General features: G+C 43.0%; 1 protein-coding gene across 2 annotated transcripts in view; it reads right to left on the bottom strand.

Moving 5' to 3' along the window:
- The window catches only part of CPS1 (carbamoyl-phosphate synthase 1), a 92,227-nt gene that overhangs the window by 46,088 nt on the left and 21,167 nt on the right, over positions 1-24,972 (bottom strand). Inside the window, exons 7-21 of one of the 2 annotated variants that reach the window (XM_086751014.1) lie at positions 24,860-24,949; positions 23,651-23,779; positions 22,973-23,079; positions 22,427-22,568; positions 21,308-21,385; positions 19,676-19,774; positions 18,887-18,982; positions 13,590-13,779; positions 12,872-13,029; positions 11,963-12,091; positions 9,340-9,484; positions 8,732-8,942; positions 7,465-7,663; positions 5,074-5,250; positions 282-400 (exon numbers count right to left, since the gene is read on the bottom strand). In XM_086751014.1, the coding sequence (XP_086607140.1) occupies positions 282-400; positions 5,074-5,250; positions 7,465-7,663; positions 8,732-8,942; positions 9,340-9,484; positions 11,963-12,091; positions 12,872-13,029; positions 13,590-13,779; positions 18,887-18,982; positions 19,676-19,774; positions 21,308-21,385; positions 22,427-22,568; positions 22,973-23,079; positions 23,651-23,779; positions 24,860-24,949 (2,069 nt within the window). The remainder of the gene's footprint in view (positions 1-281; positions 401-5,073; positions 5,251-7,464; positions 7,664-8,731; positions 8,943-9,339; positions 9,485-11,962; positions 12,092-12,871; positions 13,030-13,589; positions 13,780-18,886; positions 18,983-19,675; positions 19,775-21,307; positions 21,386-22,426; positions 22,569-22,972; positions 23,080-23,650; positions 23,780-24,859; positions 24,950-24,972) is intronic. The other variant, XM_086751013.1, reaches the window with a different exon arrangement.

Raw genomic sequence — 24,972 nt, 5'->3', positions numbered from 1 at the left:
ATGAGGATTTTCCAAAATAAACTGGAACTTCCATAATCTCCGAGAACAGTCAAAATGCCTAAACACTCAAAGCAGTTCTTTTACCAGAGTATTCTCAGAAATTTCCACTGTCCGGGTGAGGCAGTGAACTGGGATTTAAGACAACATTGCTTACTCCAAGCACCGAAATAAACTTCTCAGCATTGACTGCATCTGTGCTCAGGGCTTACCACAGGTTTCCCAGCAGAAGGATCCTCAGAAGGATTGCTGTGTCCTAGGACAAGGCTATTGGTTTTTCTTACCTGTTCACTTCCTTCAAGGTCTTCTCCATGTTCACAATGCTGCGCATCTTATACAGGAACCATTTGTCAATGGCTGTGAGTTTGTGAATGACATCCACGGAGACTTTGTTATCCAAGGCCTGCCAAAAATAGGACGGCACCAAACAGCCCCTTTAATATGTGCTTTGCAAATACAGATTTAGTCTGCAAATAGGTAGCAGCAACTACGTAGCATAAAGATACGAAAAGTACTGTAGACTAAGCTGGACAAATCAAAGGTTCATCTACCCCAGGATCCTATCTCCCACAGCAACAGAAAATGTTCCCCTCAGGCAGCACAGGGAGGCACCAGCCACTTCTGCACATGCTTTGGTACCAAGAGCTGGCTTCTGTTTGAGCAAAAGCGAGAGAATTTGCTTTTCACAGAGCCAGCAGCCAAAGTTAAACTGATGGCAACAAGGCCTGGTGGCCACTGAGTGCCTTAGCTACCTACAGCAAGGCATGTTCAGCCTGCAGTGCCAACCTGCACCCCTTACCACTCAAGTTGCCTAAGCCTCAGACCCACTGCCGACCTCCTAGCTGCAAATGTTAAACAGCAAGGTCCAGCTGCTCAGCTGTGGAGGAACTTTTTGCTTCGGAGCATAAATCGTGATTTACCCTTGAAACACAAGGCTGAATCAAAACATATGGCCTTAAGATACCCCTGAAGCAAGGGAAAGTCCAGCCCTGGGTGACAAACTGCAGCTACAGCGTAACTCAAGCTTCTCTCTCTGTATCTCAAGTTAACGTCAAGATAATTCAAATTCCCCTGCATTATCTCATTGGAGTGTTTGGTTTTGTTTTTTGTTTTTTTTTTTTTTTCATTTTCTTTTTACCAAACCATTTGCAACCATGGGGTAAAAAGGAATCCCACAGAGTTATTACTCAAATGACAATGTTTTACATGACACTGCAATATTAAAGAAAAACCTCAGAGGAATATGCTAGAGAGCCCCCCGATACAATTGTATTGGTGGGCAGTTGTATCTTGAGACATTGCAGTTTTATCTTCTATTACTGGTATTTCTTGGGTCTCATCAGTGGTGCACAGTTACAACTCTCCTGATAAAACAACTATAATCAACCATAATGATAATGCCAGCATGGTATCTTTGCTGAGCTGAAGTAATCAGGCTCATTAATTTGATACCATGTTTAATTGTTTTCTTGCAGGGCAGCATCCCTGGAACAAAGCCAGAGCAACGTCACTGAAGAAAATTCCAGCATTAATCCAGGAATGAATTTGGCCCACTGCACCCCGGCATTATTCCTCGGAGTTATCAAGCTGCGCACGCAACATCATATGGTCACTGCATGCTCCAGCACTGTGATGTGGAGACTTCATGCCAGTGGAGAGAAACGCACAGGTCACTTCAGTGCTATGCTCCAAAGCGGCGGCACCACCAGCACAGACAAGTGATGGGTAACAGCTCTCATCAGGCACCGCAAAATACTGACACCACTTTCTACCTTTTCTAAAGGATTTTCAGGCAGCTTGCCTGGGTCTCCCTCTCACAGCCATTCCCTTGTCCTGAGCGATAATAAGCTGCTGAATTTAATATCCTGCTTGCTCACAAGTAGTGGCGAAAATCTCTAACGCACATTTTGCTCCTTTAGAGTAACCAGTCACTTACACATCGAACCTTCAGCTAGCGCTTGGCATCCAACAGCTGCCGCTCTTCCAAATGCCAGCAAGGAGAAGCCTAGAGCCATCACAGCAGTCCCCGAGCACTGGCAATAACAAGGCTGGGCTTCTCACACGTTTCTGGGTATAATACTGGTATGCAGCAACTGGTAAGGGGTCCCTCCCATCCCTATTCCTTAGTGCTTGGAGGGTAAGGCCACACTGCCACATTAGAGGGATGTGAGCAGGTCTTTCTTCTGCCCATCTGTTTTCAGAAAACACCTGCAGATTTGCGTGTCTTGAGGATCTCCAACATTCAGTCAATGGTCCCCGAGCCACACATACACACAGGTAGCATGACCACATATACTTAATCTGCTTAGGACACTTTACTTAAAAGTCCTAGGAATCTTCAAGGGAAACTGAAAAAAAACCAAAAACCTTCCCCTCCTTAATCAGAGGAGGGGCAGAGAAAATAAACCACCTTCACCCCTGTAGCATAAATCTGGAGACTGGGATAGAAGAATGAGTTTGCAGACAGTTCTTGCTCCCAAATCACCACACTACAGTGGCAAATCAAGTTTCCAGGCAGAAAATCCCTGCAGGATTTGATCAGGGGCCCTGGACAGCACTCAGGTGGCTTTACTCTATTCAAACCTACATGCAGGAGCACAGTCTAAACACACCATAGAAGAAGGGGGAGGGAGCCACAGCAGGACAGCGTGACTTTAGAATCCTGCTCATCTTCAAGAGCATCCCATCCAGTAGACACTGGCCCCACGCTGGGAAGCCAAGGGGTTTACAGGACTGCCTTCACACCACAAGTCAGGGAGCAAGCCTAGTTTCCAGGCCAAGCAAACCAGGACAGCTCAGCTGCCTGTGCTGTGTCTAGGGCCAGCACCCTCGCTCCTTCAGTCCCACCCCTGCTCCTCACCAAAGGAAGTATTTAGCTGCCTGTGGGCAGGAGCAAAAGCGCAAACTAATATGGCTGTAGTATGGACAACTCAGAGATCAGGGCCCTGGTGTGAAACAGCGTGGATCAAATCCACAGCATAAGTCCCCTGCGGCCACTTGTATACAACCTTAAGAAGGCCCAGAAAAGATCGGATACAACCTGAGCAGCCCTGCTCATCAGGTAGTTACCTCCTTGCAGCACTTGGCCACTCTGGGCAAGGGACAAGTCTCACCTATTCCAGCCTTTCTCCTAGTGCCTTGTTTCACGTTACAATAGTGAGTCCCAACACAACAGCAATAGCTCCGAATGGCAGCTGAACTCCCTTCCCATTCACCTAAACAGTTACTGTTTTCATCATCCGACAGACAAAGGAGGGAGAAAAAGTAAAAAGCCTTAGAGAGTTGACTAGTGGGGCATGCAGGGGAGGAGAAGACATACAAGGAAGCTCCATCCTGTTTCAAACAAAGCTGATGGCTAACAGGGACTCAGTGTTGGCTTTTAAATGTCAGCAAGCTGGAAAGGGATTTCCAGGCAGGCAGCCCCAGCTGCCAGAAGTACCTCTTACTGATATTGCTTGCCTCAGTTATTAATGGGGATGAATTAGTGCACTGTGTCAGGCAGAGGCAGCTCTTTATAGGAAGGGATTAAGATTTTGATCTCGCTTTTTTCAACAGCTCCCAGTGAAAATGCCACCAGCTGGGAACACCCAGAGTGTCCAGTGGGGCCCAAACTCACCTTCATCTCCAGAGATCCCCTGTGTTAACGTGGGGCTAAGATTAACCTTTCATAAAAGCTCTCTGAGCCACTCAGAGAGACAAGAAGCAAGATTTTTTTTCCTCACAAAAGCAAGCTATAATAAAGACCAAGCACAGCTGCTGAAGGATGTTCTACACTTATGAAGACAGGCTTTTCTCCAGCTTGAAAAGTGAGAGTCAACAGCTGGACAAGCCACACATTTATCAAACATCTTGTGCTTTTCATTTAGGCTGTTTCTAAGAGGAACAGCTACATGAAAATCTTTTTACAAACACAGCACAACCTCAGCTTCCCATACTTGTGTGGAGGATGAAATGAGATGTAACTACGCATGAGCACAAAGGGCTTAAAGACTCCACCATGCGAAGTCAGGGGCACAAAAAATAGTAACTGGGCATTCCCTGGCAGGAAGGTTTGCAATCTTAAAACAAAACAAAACACAGGTAAGTGTGAGCTACAAAAGACAGCTGTCCTCTTCTCTTCATAGAGGGTATGGACAGATAGACAAGTTAGCTGCAGCAAAACCACAGTGTGAAATTGCACCTACCTTGTAAAGTAACTAACCCCATTATTTACTATGTGATATACACAGGCCAACGTCATGGAGCTGGAGGAAGAAATACTTTCACACCCTAGGCTCCCCTCGCATTAAGATCCTCCGTTACCCAGACACCTTGAAAGAGGAAGTGATTTGCCCAGTGTGACAGGAGAGGGATTAAAAGAATGCTAGGGGAAGTTGAGCCTATTTCAAAGAACAGGGGATTTCCTGTATGCTAAATTCAACATAGAAATTTGTTTGTTTGTTTGTTTCAAGCCCATAGCAATGCAACAACTGCAAAAAGACAGTGCTCTCACAGACTGCAGCTGGAGATTCTTTGCCATCTTTTGTTTCAGTTCTCAAAAGTATCTTCATTTTTTCCTTCCTCCCTTCCTATAAACTAACAGTAATCTGCAAAACTGGCTAATTTTGACTGACACACTAGCATAAATAAGGTCTGAACATTAGCCCCTATTTAGCAAACAACTGTATTATAGGAATAAGCAAAGGAAAGTGATCCAGTTGTCTACCAACACTCAGCTACAAACTGAAGCGCCAGGACACAGGAACGCACCTGTTGCTGAATCCAATAAGCAGGGGCTAAGACAGTACCAAAAAAGCAAACACATTACCTAAGTATAGGAGATGCAGGAAAACACAGATGTCAGCAGGAAAAATTAAAGTCATATACCCACCCAGCTATTATGTTCTGCAGAGGAAATTACATGTGATAGAGAATATCTGTACTTCAACAGCAAGGATCCTACACAAGGCAGTCCCAGCGTGCTTGACAGAGGGAAGCAAGGGGTTGAAGAATACTCAACCTCTGTCACCTCAGTTGACCCAATGTGGCAGCTATAATTCAAGGGACATAGGTCAAGGGTTTTCTGTCTTTTGTTACCTTGGCTATTGCATACATCCGAGTGCTGGACGGCTCAGAGAGTTCCTTCTGGAGGTCTACAATAGCTGGCCAGGCTTTATTCATGGGCAGATGTGAAGTGAAGCCATCTACAGAGGGGTGGCACATTCTCAGGGCCTTTTGGAAGCTCTCTTCAAAAGTGCGTCCAATAGCCATGACCTGTAAGGGAGAGCACTTCCACATTAGCTGGTGAGCTGTTGCCCTGCTATGCCCCGAATAACACAGGAGTGCAAATTTAAACCATGAAGATAGACATACAGAAAGATTACAGCCTTTGGACCTCCTCCCAAAGTAGTCTTGTCGGCTTTAAGACCAGCGCAGCTGACCGAGCACTGGGAGTCCCACTTCTTGGCCTGCCTGGCCATATTATCAACAGGGAGTTTCAGACAAGTGACTGAAGTGACTGCTTTCTGCTTTCGCCTCCCTATCTGTAAAATACAGGAGGCTGCTGCTCTCCTCTGTAAACTGCTTTGAAGCACTTTAGTAGAGGGAAGCATTATGCAGCAGCATGGGTGTAGTAATATAGAAGGATATTTCTGTTTTACAGCCTGTTAGAGATAGAAACTCTCAGTGGGAATTCTGAGGTTCAGAAGAAATCTGCTCCTCTTCCTTTAAATTACATTTAACAGTGACTCTCCCCTGCGAGGGCTCTCTTAAAGGATTACTCCTCCTTGGCAGAGCAGCACTGGGGTTTCCCTCCTTCAATCTTGACATCACATCTAATAAGAAAACAAGCCTTTCTCTGTGGAAATCTGTGAGGTAACAAAGCCCTTTCTCAAATTTCTACATTTTTATTTCCCAGTGCAGTGAAACCCTAACAGCATAAAAATCTTTTCAAACACAATGTTGAAAAATGTCAAAGAAAAAAATAACATTGTTTTCTCTTTTCTCACAGCTCCAGGCCACTGCCCACCACAACAGAGCTCAGGAAAACCACGCCAGGCCAGACTGTTAAATTAATAAAATCCAGTAGGTGCTGCGATCTGGCTTCAAGTTCAGGCCTAGAGAGATGACTGTGCCATACTAACAGAGACACAGCAGCAAGAAGCTCTTGGTTTCAAAGACATCCTCACCTACTCACAGGTAGACTAATCTTTTTGCTGAGTACCTCCACCAGTTGGAAACTGCATCTCTTAAGCTTCTCCATCCCTATTTCAGTTCACTCCCCAGCAGTCATAGACCTGCACAGTTGGAGCATTGACTCTTGCAGTATCTCCCTTCTCCCTTCACCCAGGATCCTGCCTTGAGAAGGACAGGGGGATCATGCAGTTCTGCTTTTGTGATGTATGACCACTGCAAGGGCTTGACAGTTCCTCCTGCAGATGTGTGTAGCCAGGAAGTGTTTACAGTAGATGGTGCACAAGGCAACTGTATTTAGGAATCCCAGCTCTACAGAAGAGTCCAAAACTTCCTAAGCAGAGAGGGTTAATATCAGTAAGCATCAACTCATCGGAAAAAAAAACCAAAACAAAACAAAAAAAAACCCACCTCATTGCCATTAAAAGCAAAACTGCCACTGGAAAATCAAGTTCTAATTAATCCTTCTAGTTGTGATAAAGGCTTGTTGTCTGAGCAAGATAGAATTGATGTTAGGAAGGTTTCACGTGTCAAAATAATTTAATAAAATAGCTACTTGAAAAGCATTAGGAAAAAAAGGCAGCTGAAAAGATAAACAATTAATTATTTTGCTTTGGTATCTGATACGTAATTAACTAATTAAGTGGGTAATCTACCCATTTTGCTTCATTTCTCTCCTCCTAAAACATGGGCTGAAAATGCTGTTATTGTCCCAGACATCTTAAAATCAGGCTTTAAAAGTCACACTGTCATGTTCCAGATATAAGAGACTCAACCACCAAGAGAAGTCAAAACTTCAGAGCAAGATTATAGGTTGTGTTTGGATTTCAAGAGCAGAAGCAGGCTGAGATTTGGCATATGGTTTAACAGAGAGGATAAATAACTATGGGAACAACCGAGAGCTGTGGCTCATCAGCATCACTGAAAATCTTAACAGACTACAACACTTGAAGTTATACTCTAATTAACCAATGATACAGAACTTTCCTCGCAAAAAAAACCCCAAACCTCTAAGAGTCCTGTAATGAGTGTTAAAAATGAAGTCAACCTCAGGTGATCCAAAGCGTTCTCTTCCCTTAAGAGTCAAACCATTGATGAATCCACACTGTGATATCCAAGATTACAGTCCTAAATAATTTCAATTAATTATAGTACGGGATAAAAATAATTTGAGCTGATTAAATATCTTCAAAAGCCATTAGGTCCCTGAAGATAGATACTCTGAGGGTTTCCAAGAAAGTGAAATGACTTTTCCAAGTGGTGGAATGGAAGGGAAGGGGAGCATCTTGCACTCACCTCTCCCACGCTCTTCATGGAGCTTCCAATCCGGTTGGACATATGCTGAAAACGGTCCAAATCCCAGCGGGGTATCTTGGTAACAACGTAATCCAGGCTGGGCTCAAAGTAGGCAGAAGTTTTTCCTGTCACCACATTCTTGATTTCTGGCAAGGGGATCCCCAAGGCAATTTTGGCAGCAATGAATGCTAATGGATACCTGCCATAGAGGGAGGTACAGTAGAGTGGGAAGTACTTTGCTTTTGCAGATCCCAGAAGTGGATCAAATTAACAGATGTGAGGTGATTTTTCCCTCCTCTACACAACAGAAGGTTACTGCGCGCAAGCAGGTCAGGGCCTGTCCAGCTTCCTACCTTAACACATTGTAGAGCTACCTACCTAGATCTGGGGCTTGCTCTTTTACCTGCAAAGCCACCATTTTAAGTATCTGTCACACCTGCAGTGAGACCACATAAACAGGTATGCTTTGCTGCAAGTCTGCCATCCAAAAAGAAAAGAATCAAACACTCACTGTCCAACATCATGGCTTATCTCCAGTCTGCCATGGCACTTCAACAACCACAAGAGTTGTTGAGAACTGCAAATTAGAGATTAATTTGTGCCTCTCAACAGCATTTGCAAAGTGCAATTAAGAAGCCAATTTTTAAACGGCCTGCTCTGACCATCCTTATCTTGATTACTTTATGATTAGCTGACAAAACAAAGGCAGCTAGCAAGACCATTTGCATCAATCTGACAGACAGCTCATTAATAACTGTGTCCTCTGGGTCCTAGAGATGATTTGCAGCCAACGTATGGACACAGTGGATATGCTTTGTAAGGACAGCTATTAGGCTCCTTCACGCACGCCTCCTGGGAGTTTTTTCCATTTGTAGTAACAGCACCCGCAGCCTGGAATGGACCTGGAGGGCTCACTAACGCCTTCTTCCATCTCCCAGCAGGACTGACTCTCCAAGGGTCAATCCTAGCAGATGCTGACTAGAATAGTTCTTAGAAGCTTCCCAAGCAGAAATCAGCACCTTACTGACCTGACTGCTCCAGAATTCTCCCTAACAGCCAACTTCAGTTTTTCTTGCTGCAAATTAAGCCAGCGACTCCTTGGCTTAACTGCATGGAGAGCAGATGCAGGAACTATTCTTCCTTGCAGCTTTCACTTACATATTTAAATAAGACACTAATCCAAGTCCCTTATCGTAATTCTCTCTTTCTGTTCTTCTCCCCTCAGTTTTTGTTCTGTAGTATTTTGGTTTTTTTTAAGTACTCTTACCCTGTCGCCTTGGAGGCCAAAGCTGAACTCCTTGAGAGTCTGGCATTAACTTCAATGACGTAGTACTCCAGGGAAGTTGGATGCAGAGCAAACTGGATATTACACTCTCCCACAATACCCAAATGTTGGACAACTTTGATGGCACGATCCCTCAGCATCTGAAATTCCTCATTAGTGAGTGTCTGGCTTGGAGCTACTACAACAGAATCTCCTGTTTGTTACAAGGCAGCAGAGAAGGAAAAGGAGAAGCAGTTCAGTGCCAGTAAACTCTAGCCACACAGGTCACTTTCTTTGTTAACCCATTGCTAGTAATGAAGTTACTACAAACATCCAAACCTGTGGACGCATAGTTGGTGAGAAGCACAGACAGTTAGAAGCCCAGAGTTGGAGATGCCAGGCAATCTTACGGAAATCTTCAGGGATCACAGGGGCAGGTTTAACATAACGATATCTTTCACACCCTAGCTGGCTGTATCCAAGACCTGAAGAGTACTTCTAGAGCCCATTTCATCAATCACAAAACTATGTCAATAACAGCAGGCAGAAGGGCATTACATAAAAAAAGTTAACAAGCCATTTGCAGTGAGCCACCCTGTGCCCAAGCCTACCTGTGTGGACTCCCATAGCATCAATGTTTTCCATATTGCAGACAGCAATACAGTTATCAGCAGCATCTCTCACAACTTCATACTCTATCTCCTTCCAGCCAACAACTGACTTTTCCACCAGGATTTGGTTTGTCATTGCAAATGCCTGGGAACATGTCAGGGAAAATGAAAAGTAAAAAAGAAAACCTTATTAGAACATGTTCCATATTTAAGACTTCCGTGGCTTATCTCCAGACATCCCAGATCAACATGAAAATTGAAAGATGAAGATAAGTGAAGTTCATAGCACCGATGACAAGCACTTTATATTTCTCTCTTTTTTTTTAAATTTTGCTTTAGCTTCATTTGAAAGGCACAGAAAATATTTATGTGATCTCATGGGAAAGAAAGGCAGGGCATGTGAGCTTGCAATGGCACACAAATAACAAATAGGAATATAAAAACATGTAGGGCTTCAATCATGCAGCAGACACATGCTTTTGTTTGTGTATGCAGGCAGCCTCGGATTTCAATAGGAGAACTCTGCAGAAAGCCCAATGACTAAGTGATGGGGAGTGTGGGTGCCAACAAACACTAGGTAATTAATAGCACTAATAATGCTGCTTATCATTGGCATACTAACCAGAAGCAAGATTCGTGATTTATTCTTAATCTAATCTTGAAAGCACTCCTCAGTGCAAGAGACAAAAATGAAAGATATACTTTGTTGGTAAATGAGCATAATCTAAAGGAATAAATGGCCTTAATATTAGCAGATTTAAAAACCCCATTAATCAATTCTTGCTTAAAATCCTAGAAAGTAACGGGCACGTTATCAATCCATCCTTTAGAAAAGCTTCTTGTTTTAATGCTGCCCATGAATCAGTCTTCAGTCTGGTCCCCTCTGTAGTTAGCTCAAGCTGTTATTCAAATGTTGCCCTGTAGCTCAGTTGCCAAACTTGCACCAAAAAAAAAAAAAAAATAAAAAGGAAAAAGTAGTTTGAGGAACCATACTAACCACACTTGTAAAACAATCTACACTGCTCCTGTGTTACAGGAATCAAGAGACATGAACTCAAGGCCAAATGACTTGAACTAGCTCTGCTATGAAACATCCATAGCTGTTCAGTTATCTGAATTATATACAATTCAGAGTCCAGTGTCTGAAAATCCAGTTCACAGAATTACTACAGATCATCTTCATAACTGAAGAGAATGGAGTTTCTGCTGGGCTGTGGAAACAAGCTTCCAAAGTTGAGCTAATTCAACAAGACCCAAATTGTTTTTCACTGTAAATTGTGAAATATTGTTCTCCATTCAAAATGCTGGAGCTCTTTCAGTATAATTTTTGAGAAAATGAAAATATTTACTTACAAAGTAAAACAGAATCAGACTTTTGGTAGGAAAAAAAGGAAAGAAAAAGAAAAAATTGCTGAAAAAAAAAAAGAACTGCCTCACTCCTAAAATGTTTATCAAGAGTAGCTGTTTTACAGATTTCAGGAAAAACAGATATTACAAAACCACTCTTTTAAAAAAGCACCAAGAAATGCTGATCAAAACCAGGTCTTCCTACTGAAAAATATTTTGATATAAACCCTTCAGACAGCTGCACTCCCAAGGTTTCTGAGTGAATTTCTGCTTTCTCTAAACACAGACCACGTGAGGGCTTGGGCAAACAAAGTGTTTCCAACCTCAGCCATCAGTCTGTAAGATGGGGTTACTGCACCCGCTGCCGCCTCCTGCATCTGTCAGTCCTGTCCATTCAGCCTCCCTGCCACAGACACCGCCTGAGCAGATGTTTGTTCAGCACTAAGCGCACTGGACCCAAAGTCTTTTTGCATGACAGCAGTGTGGAAGAATACAAAAATGTCTTTTTCACATACAGTCCTTACTGGCAGCAGCAGTATTTCTTTTGAGAGACACATTAAAGATTAGGAGGTTCAGTAAATCAGGGAAAGACAAAACCAAGAATTTTAGATTATAACTAAATCTCTGTCAGCTAATAGAGATTTATTTCCTAAAATTCTGCATTTTTGCCAAGGAAAAAAAAGCTTTTGTTTTGTTTTCCCCAATTATCTGTTTACTTTTCACAGCAAATTTATGAAAAACAATCCCAGATTTCCTACAGAAAAATAGCTGTCTTTTCATAGCCAGAGACAGCTGGTGGATGTCAAATTATGAAGTGTCATCCACTTAAATCTCTACACAAGCTTTTGATCTAGCAAAAATATCATCTTTAGACAGAAACACAGCAGAGGCTCAAGCCTCCCAGTTCTTCTGTCCCTAATACTACATTATCACTCAGCATTTCACGTTTCAACTTCCTTGACATCTTTCATGTGCCATATACTCCTGAACGTAGGTGAATATAGTCCATTGTTTCTTTTCGGACCAGAATTGCTAGAACACTTGCTCAAATTATAACTGGTTTCTCATTCATTTAACAGATTTGTCATTTAACCTTTTTCATTACCCAAGTCAGCAGGAATTATGAAAAGAGGGCACTAGAAATAATGAGGATAACATTTTACAGATAAGATGAAAGGTAGGGTATGCACAATTCCAGTGTTTGTGACTATTAGAAGAATATCTGAGAAAATCAGATGTTCAGCTCTGTTCCCAGAGCTTGCAATTGCAGACGTACCTTCGTACCAAGGTCCAGCAAACTTTCCTTATCAGGACATATGCCTGACCCCAGACCACCAAGGGCATAAGCAGAACGTATCATGACTGGGTAGCTAATCTTTTCAGCTGCCTTCAAAGCGTCTTCAATCTTAAAGGAGAGAGGAATACATTTCAGAGATACAATAACAATTAAGGTGAAAAAAGTCTTCAACTCTGGTTAGATGGTTAACTGGAAATCCCTTCAGTAAGACACTAAGCTGTCCGAAAACAAAATGAAAAGAATAAAAGTTGGCTTTGTCACATTGCTTTGTTCTGCCAAACAGCAGAAAACTGGAACATGGGCTCAAGGAGATAACTTCTGCCTTAGTTATGTGTAGACTTCCTTGCTGACTTCCCACGGACAGTGTCCTTACCTGGTCTGTCTTCACAGACTTTAGCATGAAATAACCCCTCCAACAGACATTGGTTTAAGACTGGTTTGGTTTCAAACAGGCCTTCCAACTGAACTAACTTTGCTGTCACACTCCTGTCCTCAAGAACGATTTCAGGCCTGCTGCTTCTGAGGACCTAAAATCCTAAGCCATTAAATGGCTTGTGGAAGATTTTTTTTTTTTTTAAAAAGTAACCACTGAAATGTTATATATTTTTGTGCTGCAGCACAGAAGACACTTCAACCAAATTTACTTTTCTTGTCAATGGGTAAATTAGCTTAGGCTTTCCAAGTGCTTAATTGCATTTTCACTCCTTTTAAACCATGCTGAAGCAGCATCAATCACTGCAGAGTGCTGATGAAAGCGTACAAACTATACTAAAGTGTCTACAGTTGTATTCCAGCTTTTATTCGAGAAAACTAGGAAATCTTTTTTTTTTTAATAACTCAAATGGGCAACAGTAATAGTAATCACATCTTCAAAATTGTCTGATTTACCGATTCCACTGCAAAGCTAGGAGCAATCTTTTCATTTAGCTCAGTCAGTTTATCGGAAAAAAGCTTTCTATCCTCTGTAGCCATGATGGCTTCAACTGATGTACCTAGGACCTTCACACCATACTCCTGCAGGACTCCTTGCTTGAAGAGTTCCACTCCTGCAGAGTAAACAAAGCCACAGTTTTGAGGACTGATGGTAGATGAAGAAGAAAGTATTCAGAAGATACCCGACTAAGCTGACAACTTGTCTAGTTTCATCAACAGCTAATTTCATTATTACTAATCAGTATTAGAACTGAGAACCATAATATAAAAACTTCTGTCCTAAAATGTCTGAAACCTGGAACTATTAGTAAAGCTACTGCTTGGCCACAATCTGCAATATGGTTGGAGACTGTTGCAAGAAGCTAAATGAACCCAAGTTTTCCTTTTGATCTCTGCCTCAAGGTGGTCTGAATATCCTCAATTCAACTACAGTAACTAAGCCTTAAGCTGCAAAGCAGGATATATGAATTAAAGCATCAAACCCAGCAATTACGTGTTATGTTCACAGCTTAGCCATTACTCACTCCACCCCCATGGTCAGTATCTGCCTGTATCACTTAGTAACCAGGGCAATGTCCAAGGCACAGGAGTCTTGCACGTCTGCACAAACAGTCTGCTGAACGTGTGGTGAAAACCATGAGTTTGCCTGCCAAGCTGCTTGTATCTCACTTACCACAGTTGAGAGCAGTCTGGCCACCCATGCCCAGAATTAACCCATCGGGACGCTCTGCCTTGATGACCTCTGTGACAAACTGTGGAGTGATGGGGAGGAAGTAGACAGCATCAGCCTGCTTTAAGCCAGTCTCATTGGTCTGCACTGAAGCAATATTTGGATTCATGAGGACAATTTTTACATTTTCTTCCTGAAAAATGAAAATCTGCATTAAAACTAAGCTCTTTTTCCATATATGCCAACAGCAGCAGCAAGAAGAGATGGGGTTTAACACACAGTTTATCAACAGCAGAATTTAGAAAGCCTGGTTCCTTATGCACTCTCCCATAAGGGATTTCCGTATCTTATACCAGGCTGAGCTAACACTAGTTCTCTCCTTTTGTGCCTCTGCCTGTCTGTGAATCTCAAGGGAATGGAGATTCCCACCTGATACAGAAATCTGGCTGAAATTGTTTAAAACATTTAGGAGTTACATAGGCGAGACAGGAACAAACCCCATCATAATCACGTCTGCCCTCTGTTGGAAGTCAGACTAAAAGTGACAAAGTTTAAAAAAAAAAAAAATCAAAACCAAATCTTTTCTTGCCAAGCAGTAGATCTTTAGTCATGGGCATCCAGGCAGTTCTCAGATTTGTGTACTGACTAGTAACAGCACAAGAATACATTTTTTGCTTTGGCCTTCCATAAAGATACTTTCATTTTTCTACTGTACTTTAAAAATCCTGTCCCATAACCTTTTTATTTGATATTGCAAATACTAAAAGACAAATTCTGCCTCTATATGCAAGACAAAGGTTAGTCCAAACTTCACACTGTTTTTTCTCTACCACACATGAGAAATTGAGATAGAGTGGTAATACACAGTTTTGCTAATAATGACGTGTCGTAGTTTAGCCTCAGTCAGGGCCAGACTATGCAGTCTCTGTCTCATTCCCCCCACCCTCTGAGAGAACAGGGAGAGATAATATAAGGAAAAAGGCTCGAGGTTTGAGATAAGGATAGGGAGAAAATCCTTAAAGTTACCGTTACGGGCAAAACAGTCTTGACTTGGGGAAAACTATTCATTTATTTTCTAAAATCAAAGCAGGATAATGAGACAGAGAACAAGATTACCTCCCCTCACCCCTCCCTCTTCCTGGGCCTAACATTATCTCCACCACCTTGCCCCCACCCCGAGCGGCACAGGGGGGAAGAGGGAATGGGGGTTGCGGTCAGTTCATCATGCGTTGTTTTACGCCGCTGCTTCATCATCGGGGGCAGAACTCCTTGCATTCCTCCCCCGCTCTGTTGTGGGGTCCCTCCCACGGGCTGCAGCCCTTCGTGAAACTGCTCCAGTGTGGGTCATCTCCTCCATGGGGTGCAGTCCCTCCAGAACAGCTGCCCCAGCGCGGGCCCTCCACGGGCCACAGCCGCCTTCAGGCCTCCACCTGCCCTGGTGTGGGGTCCTCCCCGAGCTGCAGGGAGATCTCTGCTCTTCTGTGGGCCTCCATGGGGAGCAGGGGGATCTCTGCTCCTCCGTGGACCTCCATGGGCTGCAGGGGCACAGCCGGCCTCACCATGGTCGTCACCACAGGCTGCAGGGGAATCTTGGCCAGGAGCCGCATTACTGCTCCCCCTCCTTCTGAACTGACCTCGGCGTCTGCAGCCGTTCCCCTCACAATAAATTCTTCACAACAGGCTGGCAGACGCCTCTCAGGTTCTCTTCACTTTTCATCTCCTCTCCACTTCTTGCAGCCGGGCTGGGCCGAGTCGGGCCCAGTCGGCTGCCCGGCGGGAGGCCAGAGGGTGAGGCCTGCAAGGCCCATGAGGCTCCTGCCTCCCTCTCTCTGTCCCTGCTCAGCTTCTTCATATCTTCTCCTTTTTTTTTTTTTTTTCCCCTGTTTTCCCCTTCTTAAGTACGTTATCGCAGAGATGTTATCATGAAACATTGTGCCACCAATTGGCTCGGCCTTGGCCAGCAGCGGGTCCACCCTAGGCCTGGCCGAGTCCACTGCACACAGGGGAAACTTCTAGCAGCTTCTTACAGAAGCTGCCACCTTAGGCCCCACTCCACTAAACAAAACCAGAACACGATGAGACTAGAATGTGGCCAAGCTTAAAAAACCACATCAACCACAAGCAGATAAAGAACAATGTATTACTGCTTTGTTGAAAGGTGGACCGGGAAGTGCAAAGGCTGTGGTCTCGTTTTTATGGGAACTCATTCTAATCTCCATCAACTTCTTGTAAGGCAATAAACTTCTACAGACAAACAAAGCATTTACAAACAATGCTAATTATAGGTGTAAAATACATTTTACAAGAAAGATTTGCCATGTGGAAGTTGTGGAGGTTAAAAAACAACAATGATGAGTCTCATTAAAAACAAGAACTATGATGAGCTTAAAAAAAGAGTAAAAAGGAACAAGGAGAAGGTTGGTAGACTAAGTCAGCCATTTCTTGAGGAAATGCTATGGAAGCATTGCTGAGACCAGAATAGCAATTGCTATTTTTCCCCAGTTTACAATAAGAATGAAAATGCCATAGGGTTTTTCTGTGATTGTTTAAAATTTGTGTTGCTTGACCCATTGGTTTGGGGGAACAAATATACAGCTCACCTGGAGCAGTGGAGTTGTCACTCAGAGCTCTCTTTAGTTCAAGTATTTGGTAACATTTCTTCTCCTTCCTTTGATTACAGCCAGTCTTTAAGCCAGTATTTTAAGTTAATTTCTTCTGACCTTTTTTCCCCCATGAAAAGTTGGATTTTTTTCACTGAATCACACTTCCCTTAGAAATGTGTGAAACAGGGAAGGGAAAGAAGAGATAAAATACTCATGGAAAATATTTCAAATTTAGACAAATTACCCCAAACTGGGTAGTTTTCACGGTGGTGCAGATCTCTGACCAAAACATTCTTCTCTAATAAATGTATTCAGAAATTCATAGCTATAATTCTATTGTAATGAATGGGGAAGGGAGAGGTATAGCCCTGTCCAACAAGCTGGAGTATCTGTACATCTCAGCCCTTTCTTTCCTACTTACCTGGGGCAAGGTGTCTTAAGGACCAGCTAGCGGTAATGAGGAAGATAATTAATGACAGAATTAATGCTTACTGTGCTAAGAGAGATACATTTTACTGATCTGACATCCTCTGGTCCATTTGTTCAGGATGTTGGATTTTAATCCACTTGCTGTTTGTCCTTGAAACCCTTTCCTTCAACTTCTGCATTTTAAATTTTTTATAACCACATAACACTCCGTGCAATGGCCACCCATCTTGACTCGAGAGCTTTGTTACAACTTAATTAAAACAGTGAATTAATAATACTCCGGGAGGGCTCTATTCCTCTTCTTGTGTAATATCCATCTGTATTCAGACCAGTTGGGAGAATCCCCAAGCATGTAATCCAGAAGTTTTTCAGGTGACTACAAGCCAGTCTCTATTGTTCACAGATGCTTCCAAGTCTTGTTCTTCAGAGGATGTTCCTGCCTTTGATGAACATTCTTGCAAATACAAATTCACTGACTGGGGAAGTCCCAGCTCCACAGGATTTTACTCTTTAAAAGAGGCAGCCATTTAACTGTATAGGACTGAATACGAACAACGGCACCTTCTTATAAGGAATCAGCATCCAGCAGACTAGGAAGAACAGCAGTACATAGCAGAACGAATCACAACATCCATCAGTGACAATTAATGGTGATTATTTATACAACAACAAAAAAAAAGTCTAAGGAGAAAAAGGGGAAAGAAACGCTTTCTCGGGGCAGCCACAGACCAACGGCCTTCTCTCTCGCACGCAACTGAAAACCACTCTGCCAGAGGCAAGGTCAGGAGGTGCAAGCGCTGCCGCTGGAAGGGCTGATTAGCCCGCAGATCAAAGCACCTGGCTTGTGGCCACGGGAAGGGAAAGGGCACTGTGGGAGGTCAGGCTAGGGAGATTTATCATTAAAAAGTTCACTTTCTTCCACAAACCAGAGCTGATTTTGATGGACAAGAGAGGAAAGAAAGGGAGAGAGATGCCTTCTTTCCAACTCAGGTCATTATCTGCACTCACCAACTCTGGGATCCTCCACTCCTAACTTGTTCTTGTTTTCTTGATGACATGGCCAGTTTGAACTAGTAGTTTGAAACTGCTATTTCAGCAACAGCAGTACAGGACACAAACAAAGCCTACAGAATGCAAGATGTGTTGTAACATTGGGACCAACTGTAGATTATATTTAAGATTACTGTAATTGACTTTTTCCTTCCTTGACTCCAGCGTCAGCACAGGAATAGAATGGCCCTGATGTCTGAACAGTGTCAGAGTTGCTCATAATCATCACCTCATCTGGAGGCAGCTGCAACATCTGCTCTGAATCTGTCAGACCTCTGTAAGTTCTTCTTCACATGAGGTTAGAGACAAACTTGGGGCCCCAGGCAAGCGTTACATTACCAGTAGTAACCCCATCCCAGGAATATTGCTACGCTTCTACATCTTCTCCTAGCAAGAGCTTTCCCCCTCTTTCCCACCCTCTCTAGGTGCTTTGCACTTTCGCAGCATGGAACAGCCAGAGCGAATTAGACCCGAAAACCCACCACGTAAGCACACTACATGGGATGCTTCAGCAAAATCACCATTTTAAATGCATGCTTTTGTCACACATGTACACATGTACATATGCATTTTTGCTTGCTTCAGAATAATACAGCTCTCCAATCTTCAGAAATGGAACATCAGAAAACGGGTAGTAAGTTTACTGGACAAAATTCATCGAAAGGAACAACTTTTCATTCATTCATTCAAAGATTATAAATCTATTCTGGAAACAAAACTTGGCTTATATGAACCTTAAAAAGTTCATCCCATTTAAAATAAATATCATTCAGAAAAACTTCCTTGATAAGGGGTGCAAAGCCTTTTGTGGAACAGTCTTGACTACAGCCAGCCATTCAGCTGTTGTTATTATTTGTCCACCGCACAGTGTGTTGGCATATCACAAAAGTTTCAGTAATTTCAGCTCAGGTGTAGCTAACCATACTCCTTCTCTTCATTTCCATTCAACATGACAAGCCTGGAGTGCCCAGTGCCACATCACAAATAACAAACTGCTTGAAGACTGTAATGGAAACCTTGAAAATGTCTCTCTTCAGAAGAGAGAGTGGTTAACTCATACCACTCAACCAACAAATTCACAAACAAAAAATGCCTAAATTTCCCTGCAGTAATTTATTCTCCCCTTGCCCTAGGGGTACCATAGTTGGATGATGATAGTTAGCTGTGAGGAGGGGAAGTAAATTGCATTAGGTTAGTATTTACAGAGTATTCTCTCACCTTCATGGCTTTCACAGCCTGGGATCCAGAGTAATCAAATTCCCCTGCCTGACCGATTGAGAGACCCCCAGATCCTAGAATGAGAACTTTGGAGACCTAGAAGTGTCAAACAGCATGAAAAAAATCAGTCCCATGGTAGTGGATGTTGAAGTAACAGAGACTCTGTAGCACTGCACATTCTCAAATTACAGAATGTAAGTTCTAAAAAGAGAAGAAAAGTCACCTCCAAAACCACTACAGTTTTACTTACTTATAAGAATATTTCTACTGGACTTCCTCCATATATCTCTGGCTAGAGAAACACATGACTTACGCAGAGGGCATACAATAACCACGTTAATTGTTAATCATGTGCTTATAGACAACCACGCCTCAACTTCAGCTGGCCACAAAGTCCAGTTGCCTTCTAAGACAGCAAAACTGTATGAAATTCAGCTCGCACTAGGAATTTCAGACTTATTTGCTAAGCAACAGAGCATCAACATTATGCTGCTAGCACAAAATCTCAAGGTCAGATTATCCCAGGGCACCTCATATACTGCTATGAGAACTACAAAGAAAAAATACATGAAACATCAGATCTTAAAACTTTCTCAAAGAAAAGGGAGTTAATCACACAAGAGATGTCCGATGAATGAGAGACAGGCAGCTGACAGGCCGTTTGTAAGGGAAGTCTCCTTTGACATCCGTGATCAGCTTTTTGTGCCATTTTGTACCGTGGTTTCAGCAGGAATTAAGTAGCTCCTAGCCTCACTGAAAGGCAGGAATAACAAGTACTCGTACACTGACCTCCACTCTGGAAGCTTTCGCTCCAGCCTTGGGGAGGACCGAGGAAACGGTAGTGCCTTTCCCTCTCTTAACCAGTGAAATAAAGGAATCAAACAGGAACTAGGAAAAATAAACACATGTATTTAATCTCCAAAGTGGAATCAAATAAATACCAAGCAAAGAAGGAAAAAAAAGGCCATTTGTGACCTCAAGCTATCAACTCTGCTCTGCAGCCTTCAGAAGGCAGATTTACACCATCAGTGAAAAGGTGATCATTATTTGAAATTTATTTAACAACTTTGACATATCTGACAAAGCTGCATTCAAGAAAGTGAGGTCATACCAGGAAGAAAACACATATCAATCACATCTGTGCGCTCTGCTTGCGTAGGGCTGGCAGTGGAATGAATGAGCGTGCATTAAAAGCCAAAATACAGAAGAGCATACACTTCACTAGCTCAAGGGAACCCTCTGGAATGGAGCCTGCTACAGAGCTGGGATCTGAACAGGTACATCTAAACATCAGTTGTGCTAAATCAGTGTTGTCCTTCCAGAGATCCCAGATCAGCTGTGAGAAAAGCGTTCTCCAGCCAGGCCAGGCAGCGGAGGCGGTGTGACCACCAGTGGCACGCAGGCAGCTGCAGACAGTGGGACAGGCTCCCCACCTCCCCACCTGACCCCACACTTGCAGAGCTTCTGTCCACACAGCCCCTGAAGCTGGCTGCTGGGAATCACCTAGGGAAGGAGTAGGGATGGGTCCTGCAGGCCTAGCAGGATAGGCACTATGTTGTCAAACCCATCCCAGCAGTGGGAGTGCACAGACTTGGGAAAGACACAACTGAGGGTTGTTTTCAGTTCTCTGAGATTCACTAGTCAATCAGATTGCTCAGAAACTTCTTAATATCAAGAGATTTACTTGCAGGTTTAATCAACATCATCAAATTAAGATTAAACTAAGCACTTCTATGTATTCTTCCATCTTCTTCTCTCAAGAAATGCTAAATAGTTTATTTATGTTCAGACATGCCTCCTCTGCCTTCCACATCCCCTGTTGCTGCTTAGTCATACCCTGTGACTACGCAACCAGTTGTTATAGAATTTGTGCGAAGTCACAGATGGGGGATTAAAATTTCATTTCACTTAGGAGAACCAGAGAGAAGTGTGAATCTATTTACATAACTCTACAGTAATTATAAAATTTGAAAGTGGAACTAAAATGTATTAGAAAGTTAATGATTTTATTACAAAGCATCTGGCTAGTATTTTTTTCTGTTAAGATAAAATCCTTTTCCTTTTGCAATCACCCCAGGTACAAGAGATTTGAGCCTGATCCTGCAAAGGCTGAAGCACTTCAGTAACTTCCAACACACAAATAATCCCATCAGGACTCAAAGCATTCACATCACATGAATGGAATCGTTGATCCAAAGCCCACAGAAGTCAATAGAAGCCTTGCTGCTGATTGTAATTAGCTGCGGATCAAGATAAGCAGACACAAGCCTACGCATGACTGGGCCCTCTGTTAGGGACCCGATGTTTCCAAAACCAAGACTTAGGACCACCACCAACATCAAGACTTGTCACTGAAGCTGATAAACATCTGCACTCCCTAGACCACCTGAAAGCAAGCCCAGATCAACTGTCATACAATACCTCTGTGTCTCTTGGCCCAGGATTTGCATCCGGGTAGAACTGTGCTGTGAAAATGGGTCTGGTCTCATGCATAATGCCCTGCAGGAATAAAAACAGTCATCTTAGACATCTCCTTGCAAGTGGCCAAAAGAACAGAAAGCCACACCTGTTCAGATACATCTGTAAAGACAAAGAGAACAGCAAGTGACAAACAACAAACTTATTCTAAAGCCATCAGCTGGAAATTTTTGATCCTTGATCCTGCAAAGTATAGCCAAAAAAAACACTGTTCAACCTGCCAGATTTGATGTGGGGCATTTATACAAAACAATGGAGAGCCGTATTCCCATGGGGGAAATTGCTTTTGAAAATACCTTCTTTTCAATGATTTTCTGATAAATAACAAGACTTCACTGACTCGTACAACACTGGGCCTAACGGACAAGATTTAAAATGGGCAATTACAAAGCCTGAGATGTCTGTCTCAGGCTCAATGTCTGTCTGACCTTGTCAAACCTGAGCTATGGGATATTGTTTTCCTTCCTATGCTTTTCCTTGTTCAGCTGTGAACCTCCAGAGGCCAGGCATTTAAATTTCTTTTTCCCCCTACATTGACATCACTTGACATGAGACCTCTATCTTAGATCCTGTAAGTTGTTCTCTACAGGTAACTGCCTCTCTCTCTCATGACTTTAGTCCTTGGAATTCTATTTACAATAACAGATCAAGTTAGACTGTAATAATATTCCGTTTCTGCAACGGGCAACACAGAACCAACAAAATAAAACAGTGACACAGGCTAACGCACCTGCGGCACAAGCCCTAGGACAACGGTAACTGAGTGAGCACCAGTAATGGTGGGAAATCACATAAATTAATAAGGCAGCTGTTCAAGGGAAATCGTAAGGTCACTGTTGCAATTCCACACTTTGTGTCAGCATGGAGAATCGTGGTCGGGGTTCACTCCCTTTTGGGATGTAAGGCAGGGTCCTAAGTAAAGTAGGCAGTCAGATTATCAAGTTTAGTCATGATAACTAATTGTCATCTGACAGCAAGCTTCTAGGAGGTGAAAGAAAGTGAGTTGGAACCTCTCCTCACTAGAGGCTGCTATGTGCAGGTATCTGGAAAGCATGAGCTCACCTCATTTGTTTGATCATTGGCATTCACAAAGAGAGGCTTCCAGCCAGGTGGGAGGGTAGAGCTGTCGATGGCGTAACCGTGGTTCTGAGCTGTGATGACAGCCTGTCCATTCACTGCATTCAGGACAGGCTGGTTCTGTCCTCTGAAAGAGAAAGGATCAGAGAACAGGGGGCGCAGGTGCTAGATGTGTCTAAATGCCACAATTGGGAAGAGCTGATAACTGTGGGGCTGTACATAGCAGTTCAATTGTAGCTGTTCAATACTGGCAGCCAACCTCAAAATGATAAATCCTCAGAGAAATTTTGTTATCCTTCAGTTTGATGGGGATCAATTACATCACATACTTTCAAAATACCCTCAAAAAAAGCAATGCATGACATGGCACTTTAAATTAAAGGCAAGGAGAATGGCTGGAATGAAGAAGTAGTGTTACTGCCATGCTAGCTCCCATTTAAGTAGTTCAGAAGCAAAGCAAAGATGCTCTGTGGTCTTTTGCAGTGCTGAGCTGGTTTATCTGGGCCCTGGGAAGCAGAAGAGCTGCCGCACCTGTTGGCCATCCTCATCTTGTACGAAGTAGCTCCGGCTGCTATTCCAGTGATTAGATTCCCCATGCTAATTCCAAACAAGGGTTCTGGGCGATTGCTCTCCAGGACCTAAAATGAAAAAGTTTTCAAGAGATACTAGAGTGTCTCTGTTCAGCAATTCCAGCATAAACTACGCTAGTTCTCTCACAGCAGCCTCACAGACTTGGGAAAAAGCTGAATGCAAGGGTAGCAACAGCCTATAAAGGAAAATTTCCTCCTCTCCTCTGTTTCAAAGGGAAGCCTTAGAGAGCAGCTTGATGTCTTGGTCTACTCGAGAGGAATAAACAATGACACTCTGCATTACAGCCATTAGTGCATGACATTATTTCAAATGGGAGCACTGTGAAATCAGGGCTGTTCTCTCATAAGGTCACAGAGGTCCTGAAAGAGCACAGGGTACTTTAAGGCACCAGTAAGGCAATCATGGGAATCATGTGTACTATGTATTGTTCACCAAGGGTTGTAAATACTGGTCTGGAGACAACTCCCAGTGGACCAAGATGAGGAATATCCCAGGCAGCTGAAATGACTGAACAACATTTGGTCCGTAACATGTTAGTACAGCCAACTGTTTAGATTTCAGGCACTTTAAAAAAGGCAAATAAACAAGAATAATTGGCCTATGGCTATTACACTGTACCTTTCTGACATTCTGAATCACCTCCTGGGCCTTCATGGGATCCCCCGGACCTCCAGAAATTATGAGCCCCTCATACTCCATGCTGGTGAAATCATGGTCCCATGGAACCAAATGCACTTCTGCACCTCGCTGGGAAAAAAAAACAAGGGAACAAGAAATGAGGAGAAGAGGCAAACAAATGAATTTGTGTCAGGAGGTTGTTCCCATGTTCTCATGTCCCAAAGGTTCAGTTTGGATTTCAGTCATTCCTTTGCTAGGGACAATAATGAAGCTTCTCTCCACTATCTGCTCTGATGATTTTCACAAAACTGGTAGACTTAGTCTCTTTGAGCCACCTCAGAGTTTGTCAAGTTTGCCTGAAATCCACTAATGAGATCAAAACTTACTAATGGAATGCTAAGTAAGTGTGTATGCACAAATGTAAAATATGTTCACTTTTACACAGTACACTCATCTTAAATGCTAAAATAGGGCTTCACAGCCTTGTCCTATGACATGCCAGAAATAGTTCTGCACATCAAAAATGAGATGAACATCTATCATAACTGGAAAACAGAAACAGGGAAACTCTGTACATCTAGAGAATGAGCGGACATCGCATTCATTCCTCCTGTGTGCACCTAGAGAAGTAATGACTGCTACACCACCGTGCTAACAATAAGAAAAGATTTTCACAGAATCATAGAACTAAAGAATAACTCAGGCTGGAGGGACCTCAGGAGGTCATCTGGTCCAATTTGTGCTCAAAGCAGGGGTAAATTCAACTTTAGGGCAGGTTGCTGAGGGCACTGGTCAGTTGAGTCTTCAGTATCTTCAAGGACGGGTGTTCCACAAATTCTCTGGGCCCGTGTCAGCCATTCACCACCCTCACTGCAAATTTTCCCCCATTTATTTACTTTTGACAATATGGAGTTGACGTTCCTTGGTTGTTCTTTTGAGAGGCTGTGCCTTGTCTTTTTAAAGCTCATCACCTAGGAATTCTTCTCATTGCTGAGAGGTTGCTGCACAGGTCCTCTTCCTTACTGCCTCAATACAGAGGTTCAGAAAACACCTCTCAGTCCATAAAAGTAATCCTAAAAATTGTACCTCATTTTAGGAGAGAAACTGCTACTAGAACAGATGTGTCCAGGTGGAAAGAAGGCTAGTGAATACAGGTGAGGCTTCTACCAAAGCAAAACAAGAGATGAAGGACATAAAGCACTGACCTACCTTTACCAGCAGACGGATAACGTTGTTCTTCAACCCACAGTCGATAGCTACAACTTTAATCGGATTCCCTCTGCCATAAACCTTGACCTCCTATAAAAAGACAGACCATGATG

The sequence above is a fragment of the Chlamydotis macqueenii genome, chromosome 6 (genome assembly GCF_036417535.1).
Source record: "Chlamydotis macqueenii isolate bChlMac1 chromosome 6, bChlMac1.mat, whole genome shotgun sequence".
Classification (NCBI taxonomy): domain Eukaryota; kingdom Metazoa; phylum Chordata; class Aves; order Otidiformes; family Otididae; genus Chlamydotis; species Chlamydotis macqueenii.
This window is presented reverse-complemented; position numbering and strand designations above follow the sequence as displayed.